The sequence below is a fragment of the Notolabrus celidotus genome, chromosome 11, assembly GCF_009762535.1.
Source record: "Notolabrus celidotus isolate fNotCel1 chromosome 11, fNotCel1.pri, whole genome shotgun sequence".
Classification (NCBI taxonomy): domain Eukaryota; kingdom Metazoa; phylum Chordata; class Actinopteri; order Labriformes; family Labridae; genus Notolabrus; species Notolabrus celidotus.
Window position 1 is genome coordinate 8,648,543 of NC_048282.1, and position 15,737 is coordinate 8,664,279.

A 15,737-nucleotide genomic window follows, 5' to 3' on the forward strand; every position below is an offset into this window, starting at 1 on the left:
GGAAATGGTCGACCGGCTGGGAATCGAACCGGCAACCCCTGCGACGAGGACTGCAGCCTCTGTATATGGGGCGCTTAGACCACTAGGCCACCAGCACCCCAGGATCCAACTTTTTGAGAGCACAAAAATAAGTCATTCAGCTGCTTGGCTGACGTGCTGCTGAGCGGATCGATGTCAAGAAAAAGCAGCACATTTTTTGGACTTATCATATCACTGTTTCCAAGGACTAGCACTAAATATCAGCCTCAAGCTATTTTTCCAGATTTATTAAAGAAGCTGACGTCCATCCAGCTCATTTCAACTCTGACTGATCACTCAAAAAAAGAACAAGACAGACCGTTTTTGTCAAAGATCAAATCAAGACGCCCTGTTCTTTCTGAGGCTCCGGATGGAATACAGCACCTTCTTAAGGACGTCATCAAATTTTGAAAGATGTCTAAATTAATTACCAAAAGAGTCCACGTGTGTTCTCCTTCCACACAACACAGGTCTGAACTCAAAGTTTTATGACATGTGGAGCTCTGAAAAATGCTCTGGCAAAGGTAGAGAGTGGAGGTAACGCTTCACAACACTGTCACGTCTGTTCTGTGTTGGCGAGATCACAAACTAGATGCCTTAACAGGTCTAAAAGTCAGTCACATGGTTATTACAGATGACTTCAGGCATCCTCGGTTGTTGTACGGGGAAATTAAAGTTAGTTTTAAAGTGATACATCATACGCTCATGCAGGAGCTCATACAGACATACAGTTGTTATTGTGTTGTCCTCATAAAAAGACATGATGTGACCTTATCTCTGGAACAGTTAATAAATCCGCTCTCCAGTGTCTATATACACACACACACACACACACACACACACACACACACACACACACACACACACACACACACACACACACACACACACACACACACACACACACACACACACACACACACTTTGAATGAGAAAGGCTCCATGAAGAATCCATTAAACACAGCTGAGTTGTGTTTCCAATAGAAACATTTCTGCTCTTGTCTCCATCAATTCAGCTCAATTTGTTTTGTTGGCATGGATGTCATTAGCTGTTACCTAAGCATCCAAATAAATAAGACAATTGAAAAATCTTTTCTAAATGAACGGAGAAATGTTGGTTTAGTAAGAATTAGCAGACGATTGATTGCTGGTTTATTTAAGACCTTATCCTTCACCCAGCTCTCTATACAGCTCTGTATCTTATCTGATGCTCCTTAATCACAGACTTACAAGAGACGTGCAATCTCTGGTCATACAGCATGAAATAAAAGGATGACTTTTCCTGTCGTCGATGCTGCAGCCTGCAGCATTATGTAACTTAGCCGACAGTGGTCTGCACAAGAAGGGGACACATTTAATATCTATCAGTCTAAGCTGCCCTCTGGGTACCTTTCAGTTGTCTCATTGGTGCCAAATTGATGCATAAGCCACAAAGATAGTCTACTTTAACTCCATATATTGGTTTAAGAGTTACCACAATACCAAATTTTGAACTTTGATAAAAAACCTGTGAAAATCAAACAATATCCATACATGTTTCAATTCCACCGCAACAGATATAAAGTCTTGAGCACCCGAAAACAGTTTAATTTTGATGTATTTGATTTTAAACCTGGACATTTATTTTTATTTTTTCCTTTAAAAGGAACATGCATATTACTTAACATTTTTTGTAAATATGCCAGAATTAGCCAAAAGGATAGTTTACATCGGTAGTCCCTTGTCAGATTTTAAAAAGGCTCCCTAAAAAGATCAAGATTAAACAATAAATATAATAAAGTAAAAAAAATAATATAATGAAAATAAAAAAGGGAGAAGAGAAACCAAAACACAAAGAAAAAAAGAAAAGTACAAATAGCACCATATGATCATAAATGACTAAAAGCTCCATGTCTTTGAGAAAGTGGCCAGTATATTCATTGGGCTAACAGAGAAATAGTCACTGAGCATGAATCAACATTTCACATGCTGTTCATAAAAATGAAAGGCAAAATAAATACCATATTATGTGTAACCAAAGTAAAATATTTCCTCTTAATTATCATTCATACTCCAGAGGAGGTGTGTGTATCTGCAGTGTGTACTACCTGTATCATCTAATTTTCACATTAATTCAGTCGTTTCTTGGTCATCAGTCATCATACAGTGCTGTGTATCTCCAGTCAACTGTCTGCAGAAACCAGGTGACATCATCTGCTCTCAGTCTGTCTGCAGCAGCTTAAAGTGTGTCTGTAATAGATTCTGAAAGGACCTCAGAAAACGTCAGTATTTGCCGACCTGTGAATTAGAACAGTTAGTGGTGTAGTGGCTGTGATGAAGGGCAGACTGTCACACACAGCAGGGAGGAAGAGGTGACTCCAGCAGCCAATCAATAAAATCCTGCACCTTCCTTCACCATTAAAGCAGCGGTGTGGACGTGTTTGTAAATTCTTAGAGAGTAACCACAATCAAACAATCAGAGAATAACTCCTCATTTATCAGTTTGGCAGCTTGTTGACTTTACAGACGCTCCCTCTCTTTACTTCTTCTATGGTGAATTGAATGGATGGTTTTGTGTGGCAGCTTCTGGTTGACAATATGACTAGAGGTCTGTTTTTAACAGGCTTTGGTGCTTTTCAATATTGTCTAATGCCAAAAGCATAATTACTAACTGATGAAAAAATCCTTTATTGATTGGGCTCTGCGGCGAGGACTATAGCCTCTATACGTGGGGCACTTAGACGGCTAGGCCACCAGCACCCCATGAAATAGAAACTTTTTGCTCAGCGGGCAGACTTTTAGCTGTATTTCCATCTCTCATTGTTCTCAGTCACTAATCATGCTGTCAATAAATTAATAAAAACCACTAATTATCATCAGAGTTACAAATGAGGAATGAGTGAGAGAAAGGCAGGAGTGAAGGAGTGATTAAAATATAAATAATACTCTGGGGTTGTTAATTAGGGACCTGCAGCCTGTTCACACTGTTGTTAATCAGCAGCACTAATGAAACTGCAGCTTGTTTGTTGTTTTGTTTGTTGTTTTTGTAAATCTGTGGAGATGTTTGACACTCTGCCTCTCCGTTTCAGCCTCTCCATGTTTTCATTATTCACCTGCTGCTGTGACGGGAGAGGAAAGCTGTTTTTGTGACACGGTGATTAATGCTGTAAACAAACAATCGGCCCGGTGAACACACACTGTGCCCTGAAATCCCCTCCATGTTTGTGAATGAGGCAGCCTCCAGGGCTGACATTTCCACCATACAGGGACGGTCCACATGCATTAAAGTGAGACTCCAGACCAGATGCATTGAAGTGTGTGAGTCTGTGCGTGTCCTGCTCTCATGCAGTGGTGGTTTGTGGGTAAAAGGACTAATGCTTCACAGTCAGTCGCTCCTGCTTCATGACTATGTGTGTTGGTATCTTTCTGGGAACCACTGCCGAAGCTTCCAGTCATTATTGAGAGCCAATGGAGTCGTCCTGCATTTGTCCTTCACTTGCTCTCTCACCTGCCTCTCCTTTCATTATTTCTGTCTTCGGCCATCCATCCCTCCGTCACGCCAATCCCTCCCATCTCTTTGTCCTCGTTTGACATCATCTTAGTTCTACTTCTAAGCACGTCAGCTCCCCACAGACTATACTCTGCATCCACGTGACCATCCCCCCACCCCCTGCCCCCACCCCTGCCGTGCCTAAGTTCATCGCATGTCTCCCCCTCCTCTCTTTGTCCTCATTAGGTCGTCTTCGCCTCAAATGACCCCTCTCTCTCTCACACACACACACACACACACACACACACACACACACTCACACACACACACACACACACAGGAGTTCTACACAGTGTCCTTTGTCTGGCGCTCATGTCCATTTATTTAAGCACAACAATACCAGAAAGAAGAAAAAGCACTGACCCTGTGTTTATACATCAGACATTTTCATGTATTTGTTTCTCTTGTAGGAAATGCTTTGGTCTCTTTTATCAAAACGACCAGCTTTAATCTCACGTCTCTTTGTCTTGTCTCCAAAAATAACAGTTAACCAGAGGAGTGAAGAAGACCCTCTATTATTATTATTATTATTATTATTATTATTATTATTATTATTATTATTATTATTATTATTATTATTTATTTTAATGAATATTTATTTGAAGTAGTACAATGTAAATGTGCTGTTTTTAATGCATTTAGACAAGGGATGTCCTAATCTCTGCTTTGTCCCAACTTTTTTTGAAACGAGTCGCTGGCATTCAATTTATAATGTCAACATATTTTTTATTGAACCATAGAATTGTTTAAATGCAACATTTGATTTGTTATTTTTGCTCTTTTTCAATTAAATATAAGCTTAAATTGGTTTACAAACTATCTTGTGTTGTTTTTATCAATCAATCAATCAATAAATAAGCCCTTATTTATAGAGCCCTTTTCATACAATGACATTGTAACACAAAGTGCCGTACATAAAACAATATATATATATATATATATATATATATATATATATATATATATATATATATACATTTTAATAAAAAGACTCCCAATCCCAACCCCAGCCCCAAAACCTCCCCACAATCCTAAGGTTAAGAATACAATATATGCAACAATAATAATAATAATACAAATAAAGTAAATAAATAAATGAAAAATAAAAAAGAAGTTGCTGAACAAACTGAGGAAACCCTGTCATGATATATTAATGAGGAAACACTGGAGGTGAAATAAGATGTTAAAACTCAACAAAGGAAAATAAAATCACCAAAATAAAATACTTTTCTAAGATAATAAATTACTGAAATGTTAAATCATTAAAACATAATAAAATGCTATACTTAAAATGAATGCATTTTACACAACTTTTCAACAATTTTTTAACTGGGGTTGTATTTTTTTTTGGTGCAACACCTTCAGCTTATTAACTATGTTAAACCTGGTATGGCAACCTGTAACCAAGTGTTTGTTGCCAGTTTCTCATGATGGTTGCGAGTAGAAACTCTGTCCTTCAGCTCGTTCGTGTCTATAACTTCACTATAAACAATCTGAAATGAAGTGTATAAACAAATAAAAAAAAAGCAGCCCAATAAAACAACAGGTTGTTTATTTGAGCATTCAAAGACCGACTGTTGGCCCAGATGAGACATGTTTTTGTTTGAGTCAAAGCTCTTTTTCATGGTCAGTAATGCTGAAGTATAAACCTACGGTGAAATGGATTTAGATATAATAAAGCTGGAGTGTTTGTCAGTCCTCTGAGTCTGAAATATTCACTCTTGGCGATCTTTATTTTGACTTCTTTGAAACGTTCTCATCCTCTCAGTCCGTCTCCAGACACAGGATCTCTGTGCAGCCTGGTATGGATTAGTTTGTTCACAGTTGGCCCGTTGGTGTGTGATACCCTGCTGCTGTATATTTCATCGAGGACTGCCAGATGGTGTGTGTGTGTGTGTGTGTGTGTGTGTGTGTGTGTGTGTGTGTGTGTGTGTGTGTGTGTGTGTGTGTGTGTGTGTGTGTGTGTGTGTGTGTGTGTGTGTGTGTGTGTGTGTGTGTGTGTGTGTGTGTGTGTGTATGCATTTGAAAGCTAGCAGAGTCGAGTATATTTCATCTTGGCAGTATTAAATGCATCAGTCATTTCCCAGCCTTTGGCAATCGGCCCTCTCACTGTCATTAATTTAGTTTCCGGTTAACTCTGTAATTTCACATTTTGTGGCTGCATGCATGAGAGTGTGTGAGGGGGTGTGTTTGAGTGTGTGTGTGTGTGTGTGTGGGGTGTACCTGTGTGCTGAGTCATTCAGCCAATAGCAGTGAGATGCAAAGTGTGGCTGTCAGTGCTTTTTGCTAAATATGCTAATGGCCCGACACCTGTTTGTATAAGAAGAGGAAAATACTCCCACACAACACACACACGCAGGGACACACTGATTTTTAAGCTTTGTTCCAGGTTGGTGAAACTCAGAGCGTACACATTCCTCTCGCTCCATCCTGTCGTTAATGTGTGTCACTCAGAAACAAAGAGCATGAACTAACCCCTCTCTCTTCTCTTTGCTCTGCAGTGATGGAGCCCATGACGGTGACGACGTCGGTGGTCGGACCGGAGGAGTTTGACCGCAATGCCCCGCGGATCTGTGGCGTGTGCGGCGATAAGGCCACCGGATTCCACTTTAACGCCATGACATGTGAGGGCTGCAAGGGATTCTTCAGGTGAGAGTCTGCAGCACCTGATTTGGCATACGTGTGTTCATATTATATGTCATTTTTGTGTGTTTTTAGAGGCTTTTTTCCTTCTTTTTGGGGTTTCAAATGATGAAGTGCGTGTCCGTCTGAATTATTAGCAGCCTTGCCACATGAAGAAGGTGTGTTTTAGATACAAGTCTGGAGACTTTTAACAGATTCTGTACAATTAAATACATTTTAGACTATCATTTGCGAGTTCAGTTATGATCCTTTCTTTAGCTTGTTCTCTTCCATCAAGTACAAAGAACTTTACTTACAGTGAGCAGCGACAGGTGTTAAACTTGTCAAGTAAACTCTGTAAACATCTTTTAGATAGTATTTCTACTTTCATCCACTTGTACTAAATATTCAGAGCTTTTGAAAGCCCTATATTTTATAAGACTTTTTCTTAATGATTTATGTTTTTATAACAAATGTTTCATTTAATTTTATTATTGCTTTAGGACACTGCGCCATGCTTCTTATCAAGTTGCCTTTGGCCATAACTCAAACATGCATTGATTCATAATTCATATAATAAAGAGGTGTTTGTGTGTTCGACAGCCTGATTCAATTATACAAAGGTTTGAGTAAAAGTGCAGTCTGTTTATTTCTGTCTTGCTGCGTGTACAGCCTGGGAGTATGAACTAAATACATTATTCAGTCCATCTATAGTCCTGATGTTTTCCACTTCTTGCTTTTTTCATTCACAAACACACACGTTTACTCTTTTTTTTCATTCATTATATAATAAATCTCACTCTGAGCCTAAAGGAGGAAGAAAAGACTTCCCTTTCAATCAAACTGTGGTTAATATTTTGTGAGGAGTGAGTAGGTAGAGTTTAAAAATGTAATGTTTGAAGGTGAAATGTGCGTAAAACATGGTCATGTTCAGTTTCCATTGTCGGTGTCAGACAGGAATTCTTAACAACATCTTAATGATCCACTTTGTAGTTTACATGTTTGTTAAACTGGCCTCCATCATTTGAATTTCATTATTTTGTGTCAAACTGTATTTACGTTCACGAGAGGGAAGAATACCAGACTTATGAAAACATCTGTACAAATGTTCGAGTCTTCAAGAGGCAAACATTTATTTCTCAATAAATGCATATCAACATGTATTGTTTACGATTACTTAATCAGTATCTTCAGTATGAAACACAGTCCTCCTCTTCTTGTTCCCTGCATCCATGTGAAATAATTGATTCTGAATGAAACCCCACAGACGCAGCATGAAGCGTAAAGCCTCCTTCACCTGTCCATTCAACGGGAGCTGCACCATCACCAAGGACAACCGGCGTCACTGCCAGGCCTGTCGCCTCAAACGCTGCATCGACATCGGCATGATGAAAGAGTGTAAGTCCTCCTTTTCTCAGCGCTGATCTGAACTGTTAGCTGTGCTAGGGTTCCACAGGTGCAGAGTTAGCTTAAACAGAGGATGGTTGTTTGATTTGACTTGATTTGAATCATTTCATTTTGAGACAGAGCAAGTTCTAACTTGGTCACAGGATCACAGGATGTGTAAAAAATATAGTAACAACACATTTCTTCATGTAACACATGAGCCCATTTATACCAGTGTTATAAAACTCTGTTAGTCCTAGATCTGCAGACTCACATTCACATGAAAAAGCAGATGGAACACAAAACTGCCATGAGTGAGCAGCAGATAAGATTTGTGCAGGTTGATGCTGAGGTGATATTAGGTCAGGGTGCAACACTCTGCCTCCTCCTGATATTCCTTTGATGTAATATTCATTTATGCATCTGAAGTGTTGGAGAGCAGCTGCTCCTGATGCTGCTTCAAGATGACATGAAAAGCAGCCATTGATGCTCCTTTTCACTTTTATAAATGATGCACTTCACCTTACAGTATTTTGGGCTGGTGCTCAATTTCTACACACACATTGAGTAGCAGGTATGGATGTAGCTGGTTATAGAGCAGCTTATGATTAATGCAATATTTAAAACCAAAACACAAAAGCAAACGTTTTTACTCATCTTAAAGTGTTGGAAACGAAGCAATTTATCGAGTACCCATTTTGACTGTTATTGTTTTGTTGATGTTTTTTTTTTTCATTTTTTCCATCCCATCCATAATCATCATCATAATATCCAATAGAGATGATTTTGTGTCTCTTTGTTATTATTGTTATTATTATGAGTTGTTATGTATTATGTTTTATGTATAACCTATGATCATTATTATTATTATTTATTTATTGTGATTATTATTATTATTACATCTTATGACCACAATTATTATTAGTTGTCATATTTTTTTTACAATATCATAAAACAATAAGTTCTGACAACACATCGTCCACAGAGGATAATCAAAAATGATGACAGAAACGAATCAATAAAATGAATAAAATTACAAGTGAACATAAACATATATAAATACTACTACTAATAATACAACAATAATAATAATAATAATAATAATAATAATAATAATAATAACTTAAAGAAAGGTACAAATGACATGATTTTGTATATTCCTCGTAACGCTCTTTACAGAAGGCTTCACCAAACGCAGGCTCAGTGTAGGATGGACTAAGTGCATGGTGCAGTTTTCTGCTTGCAAACCTTTCAGTGTAACATTAAAAGACATCAAGGAAGAGCAGCAGCCAATTGAATCAGTGGTCGGGTGTAAAACGATCTGAACCACATGAAGGAGTCAGGCAGTAGTAGATATTCAAAAGGCAGGATGCACCATATGGCAAACTCAGGCCCAGGTCAGATTCAGAAGAAGACGTGCAGTATTTAAGGTTCCATTATTAGTGCAGTTTGCATGAAGGGTAGTCATGTTCCTGAAGTGGATGAAATTGAATTGTTCTGCATGTTTTCTGATGTAGCTTGACTCAGCTCTGCTCCTAAACATGGAGGTTATGAATACAGTGACAGGTTGTAATACAAGAAGAAGGTACCGTGAATGGAGAATGAAACATCACCTCACGCCATGTTTACTCAAAATGACACCTTGTCACAACTGATTAATAATGAGCAACACTGTAATATCTGTCTGTAATATGCATGGCCATTTAATATCACATTATATGCAATAGTTATTACATCATTCGTCTTGCATCCTATCTTCTCAGACATGGAGGAATACAATAGTTTTTCTCGTGGTTAAAAGGTTTGTAAGTCGGTGGTGAGCTTAAATTTTTAGCAACATTTCTCACATGAAGGAAGAAGCATCAGCAGCAGAGCATCATTATAACCATGACAACTGTATGATGACAAGAGGAGAATGAGAGCGAGAGCAAGGGAAGGAAAGAAGGAAGGAAGCCAGGGGGGTTAATGTCCAGATCAACAATGGGTCTCTTTCTTCAAAGAGACACACAATGGTCTGGCCCACATTTCATTCACAAACAGACAGTGTGTGTGTGTGTGTGTGTGTGTGTGTGTGTGTGTGTGTGTGTGTGGTGTGTATGTTTGTGTGAAACTGAGATGATGTCGGGCAGGGTTCAGACTGATGATAATCACAGTGTTTACCACAATTAGCCACATGACACTAGAGTGTCTGTGCTTCATTGAGAAAAGAGCAGAGACAAGCGAGCGGGAGGAGAGAGAGAGTGAGACTTGTCGGTGTATAATGCTCTCTTTGTTCCTCACAGCGAGCATACATGTTCATGGGACGGAGGAAGTCCACTGTACTCCCTGGGGACTCCCTTTAAAACATGGGAGTTCTGCAGGACTGATTTCATAGATGAAACCTCAGTGACACTTAAGGTGAAATGTTTCCCTTTAACCCTGGATGTGTGTCCTCTGACACCAAAATATATCATGTAAGAGATCATGTGTGGTGAGCTGGTTGTTATGCAAAATAGAATCCCAACCGGGTTAAACATGAAATTAAGGTCTTAAAATATTTAGATAAGTTAGGAAATTTAAAGTAGGGAATTTTACACCCTCAACCAGCTGATTCACATTGAAACATGCTTCAAACTTAAAACACCTCCCTGATAGCTGAACGAAAAATGAGACCACATGATGTTTGTTCCACGTGATATAAAATCTATACAAGAACATGTGTTCGAGTAAGCTCTTAACAATGAATCGATACTCAATTAATATGAAGCCCATGCCAAAGTGTTATAAACTGCAGTTCATTGAGGGTCAGCTTGAGGTTGGCTGCAGAATCACCGGAAACCACACACCCATTCAAAAAGACGATCTTTGTAGCAGAAATAAACATGTTTATAGCCTGGTTCAAAACGAGTTTTGCCCATTTAAGGACATGACTGACTTGACTGACAGGCGGGAACACTGTAGCTGTTGGCTAGGAGGCTCAAACCCCGCCTCTTTACCTCACACTAGCTCCACAGAAGTTATGTTGACTTCAGCATTTCCAAAATGGCTCCCACCAATGATTGGCTTCAAAACATTATTTATACAGTCTATGGTGTACACCAGTAGATTTAAGAGTTAAGGTAAAGATTAGGATAATGATTGTTTCAGATTATAATTTTAGCTCGTCCAAAATGTGTTGAGGTGACAAGAACATGAGAACATTGTGTGATGCTACAAGACACCATTTGTAGAGCGTTCCTTACTTACTGTGGAATGTTTATGTGTGTATGTGTGTGTATGTGTGTGTGCAGCCATCCTACCACAAACACTGTAAACATCTTAAATACAGCAGCTTTGTTCAGACTTACTTAATGCCCTCACACATCTTGACACTGCAATGATACTCAGTTGAAGATAGTTATTTAATTAAAGCCAGCTGTTATTGCATAAGCAGAACCCTCTCAGGGATGACGCTGAGAAGAAAGCAGGATAATACGCCAGCAATTACTGTCTGACATTAAAAGCATAATTCTCATTATTAGCTCTGATTAATTCCCATCACAGTCAGCTGAAGGCAGCAGGTATTGTGTTCATCTGCAGTCTCATATTGGAGTGATGTGCATTGTTAAAATCTTATTATGCCCTACCTATTCTTGCTCTAGTTATCATTATTAAATCTTGGCCACAACCGCAAGGCAGCTTCAAAGGAACCACACATACGTCTGTGCATATACTTGTGCACATTAAACTAATCATTTGCATCCTGGTGTTTAAGTCAGCAACTCTTTGTGTTGTGCAAATCTGCAGATTTATTTTGGTAAAAAGAAAATGATTCTTTTTCTTAAAGGTGCAGGCATGACTTAAGTGAAGTTTGTACTCTAATTCACTTAATATGGCTTTTCTTTGTTACAGTCACAACGCCTTGTTTCATCTACATTCACAGCTGTAAAAACAGACAGTCTTTATGAAGTGAGAATTACAGAAAAGCGCTGTCACACAGGGAGCAGCCACACTTGACTGGAGCCTGTTGCACAGATGCCCGAAATGTTCCTCTATCCCTGTCCCCCGACTGCATGTAGCCCACCACATCCCTGACGTTTTTCCTCCTTTTTGAAAAACTTAAATTAGACCTGAAGGTAAAGCCCCAATAACCATCGTTGTGTGTCCCTCATTTTGATGTAGGTTTTCTTTTGTTCTGTGTTTCTGTTTTGTTGTGCGGATATAAAACCAAAGCTGTGGTCGCCTTGAAAATGAGCAAACACACTGAGGCCAGGATGAAGGTGTACCACGGACTGTTTGTTTATAGAAAATGAAAAATCCTCACCAAAAACAAAAAAGGACGCAGTCTTTGTTTCTCTGCTGGAATCGAGCCAAAGCACACAAATTCATATGCACAGCAGCAGCAGGAGGAGAGGAGCCTTCTGTGTTGTTTTAATTGATCTTTATGTTGTTGTTTGTTTTTGTACGCCTTCGGTCCTGTGACATGTTGCTCATATGACAGACTTCTGACCGCACATACAGTATAACTCAGACATGTTTTGTGCATATCTCTGCCATGAACTTTGAAGTGGACGCCCTTCGACATCACATGGTTGAAGCTCTTATTCTGGAGCCAGAGAGCTTTTTTAATTAGTGTGCATCGTGAATCTATTCTCTCTGAAAGATTGCTCAGTTATACTGTTGTTCTCAAGGTTGCAGCTGCCCTCTTCATGACGCATTCCCAGCTTCATCATCCAGCTTTTCTTAACGTGATCGAAAAGCACAAAATGAACATGCACAGAGGAGGTCTGAAAACGGCTAATGAGATCATGAACTCATTCAGAATAATGTTGAGGCACTTCATCAAATAAAAAGTAGGCTCATTTTTTTATACACCTAAACTTGGAGTTGTTCCCTGATGGCCATTAGAAAGAATACCAGAGGCTTTGTCCGTGTCTTGTAAACAGTCTATATAGTATAGTAGTACATATAGTTATATATTATATACACTACAAGTCAAAAGTTTGGACACACCTTCTCATTCAATGGTTTTTATTTATTTGAATTATTTTCAACATTGTACTTTAATACTGAAGACATCAAAACTATGAAATAATCTGGTTTTACATTAATCTGGATTACGACAGTAGTCAAATAGGGCTATCCATTGTGTACTAACCCTACCTCTGAACAACACAACTGGTGGTCTCAAACACATTAAGAAGGCAAATCATTCCACAAATGAACTCTTGACAAGGCGCATGTTAATCAGAAACCATTCCAGGAGACCACTTCATGAAGCAGACTGAGAGAATACCAAGAGTGTGCAAAGCTGTCATGAAGGAAAAAGGGGGCTACTTTCCAGAATCTAAAATATAAAACATATTCTGCTTTGTTGAACACTTTTTTGTACATTCAATAATTCCATATATGTTCTTTCATAGTTTTGATGTCTTCAGTATTAATCCACAGTGTTTCAGATCATTAAAATAAATACAAACCCTTGAATGATTAGGTGTTTCCAAACTTTTGACTGGTAGTGTAGTTATTTATGGTATAGTTATTGGTTAGCAGTTCAGTCTTAGCTCCCACAGTCAACATGCCGAGGTGTCCTTGGGCAAAAACACTGAACCACAAATTGCTGCACAGCCAGCGCTGCGTGAAGCACATTCTTCAAGGATGATGGCCACCTCACACAGCAGTCTCTGCCTTCACTGTACGAATGTGGTGAATGTGACATGCCATGTAAAAGCTCTTGAAGTGGTCGAAGGAGCTACAAAAAGCGCCACATAAGAACAGTCCATTACCCATTGTACTCATTTCACAGTCGTTTGTGGCACCAGCAGAAAGTATCCATCTTTATAGAATAACTCTCCTCTTTTCTTTGAAAGACAGAACATTTCTTCTGAAAGTGTCCTCACAATAACGATTACAACCCAGTAACATTCTGTTTTTGTAGAGTAGTGTTTGTCTGCCTTTGTTATTCTCTCTTATACTGGCAGCTTTGTCTAAGCTTCACCACTATTCAGATCACAACTGTGTGTGTGTGTGTGTGTGTGTGTGTGTGTGTGTGTGTGTGTGTGTGTGTGTGTGTGTGTGTGTGTGTGTGTGTGTGTGTGTGTGTGTGTGTGTGTGTGTGTGTGTGTGTGTGTGTGTGTGTGTGTGTGTGGGCCGTGCCAGCTGAGCTGGTAGTAAACACCCCTACGCTGTCCTTGTTTGACAGAAGTTAGAGAGATGCCAGGAAAAGACCTCCCCGCTGGTGTGTGCGTGTGAGTTTATTTGCATGCTCGCTGTGTTTGTATGTTTGCGCGGGTGTGTATCTGTAACTGGATTTGAATCACAGGAGAGTTTGTGAAATGTTTTAGCCTTTAGATGAATGAATTCCCGCCCCTGGAGCCTTTCAGTAGCAAAGCTTCTCCTGCGGTGCTGCCCTCCATTTGCCTCCCCTAATTCATATTCTTCATCCTCTCTCTGCAGTCCTTTGTGCTCTTTCTCTTTGACAACCTTCAGACCTGCATTTCCATAAGTGCCAGATGCTTAATTTGACCTAATACATTTCAGATGGAGGTGTATACCCAACCAGAAAACAAAGGCTGGTCCCACAGAATATTAAGCTTAGTATTATTCAAATCAAAGAATCCTTTTTTTTCTGTAACTTTGCTCTTCTTCGGTTTGTTGTGTGAAAGACTAGGAGGCTCAAAACATTTTCAAATTGGTCTAGAAGAATGCTTTCCCCCCCTGCAAGTTCAGAAGAGTGTTAAACAACCTTATGGAAAGGATCCTTTTAGACTTATTTATAAAGAATAAGATACTTTTCTTTGTGAATAAAAATGGCCTCTACTTTGTTTACCTTGAAGAAACCAGACTCCTTTGAAAAAACTGTAATTTCACCTGACAGAGGAAAGGCGTTGCTGAAAATGTGCTGCTTAGATGGGATAGTTTCTTTGTGTTCTTGTGTAGCTGAGGTAGCTTTGATGACTAGTTTGGCTGACTAGATAAAAAACAAAACCTGATCGAGGCAGCACCTGCTCTGCAAGGTACAAATGCTCCGTTTGTCAATAGAGTCTGGTGGCTCGAAGAAATCTACGAAACAGATGTGTCTTGTTTTTATGAAGCATCTTGTATCTCTCTTTCTCTCTCTGTCTCTCTCTCTCTCTGACTCCCCAGCTGTCCAAGTACTGCCAGCCATTTTAACATTTCTGTTTGTATGTTCATGTTAGATTATAGTCTGCGATCGATGGTTTAGACAATCTTCCATGGCTGTCTGCCCTTCATGTCTGATGACCTGCAGCTCCTGACTCGTGCTCTGCAGGTCATCAGAGAGAGAGGTCCTGGAGTAAGTCCCTCCTGTTGGTGCACTGACTGAAGTGTAACACGTTAAATTCTCATATCACTGTTTAAAAGTAATGTGCAGCTGGTTGCTGTTGATATCATTCTGCACTCTTACCCCAAATGTACACAGGATGCGTCGCGTTGCGTTACGGATGCGAAGCGTGTTTGTCCCGTCTGATGGCTTGTGCCCTGCTACACAGGACGCATATTTGGAGCGTAGTGCAGCTCAGAGCAGCCAGGATCAGCTGGGTTCAGTATAGAGAGAACAACATACTAACAACAGGTTACAGAGCCTTTCTGTGGTTGAATTACGGCTCATTTGGATAGTATTCTGTTACTTTAGTGCTTGTATCGTCACTGAGTATCTTGCATAACTATAAAGTTTTGTTTTTGCAGGTTTAGTTTAATATGAATAATTCTGCGATACTTGATTGTCCTGTTACCCTTTGTCTTAAAGGCCTGTTGTAGTCGACCTGGATCACGGATATGTGGCTGTTTGTAGCTTACTTCCATAATCGATGAGAATTTCTGATCTCTACCATCTTTAAACAGTCAGGAGTCCGTATATGATGTTTTATTTTCAAACTGGCGGATGTTGCATGCGATCCTCGTGCCTGACTTCCTGTCCAGGTTGATATTTTCTGTGCAAACTGACGCGTGTTGGGCGCGGGCTCTATCGAAAATAGACTCGAAGTGTATCTCTGGTGGAGCGGCGCAGGGGCACACTCCCGAAACGGAGCAGAGACGTGACGCAGCGCATTCTGTAGAAATTGGGGGTTAGCCACATCATTAAGAAGCCTCATCCACAGGTGGGTTACCTGTAATTGATTATTGAGTGAAACTTCACAAATGTGAGTCATGTTATTTTGTTATAAAAGGACTGCTGCTGAGTTTTGTCAAAAGATCAAACACT

The 15,737-nt window shown here is 39.6% G+C and overlaps 1 protein-coding gene across 1 annotated transcript in view; it reads left to right on the forward strand.

Annotated features, from left to right (window-relative positions):
• LOC117821952 (vitamin D3 receptor A) overlaps positions 1 to 15,737 on the forward strand; it is a 115,933-nt gene that overhangs the window by 70,987 nt on the left and 29,209 nt on the right. The window contains exons 3-4 of the mRNA XM_034696526.1: positions 6,049 to 6,196; positions 7,437 to 7,567. Of these exons, the coding sequence (XP_034552417.1) occupies positions 6,051 to 6,196; positions 7,437 to 7,567 (277 nt within the window). The 5' untranslated portion in view covers positions 6,049 to 6,050. The remainder of the gene's footprint in view (positions 1 to 6,048; positions 6,197 to 7,436; positions 7,568 to 15,737) is intronic.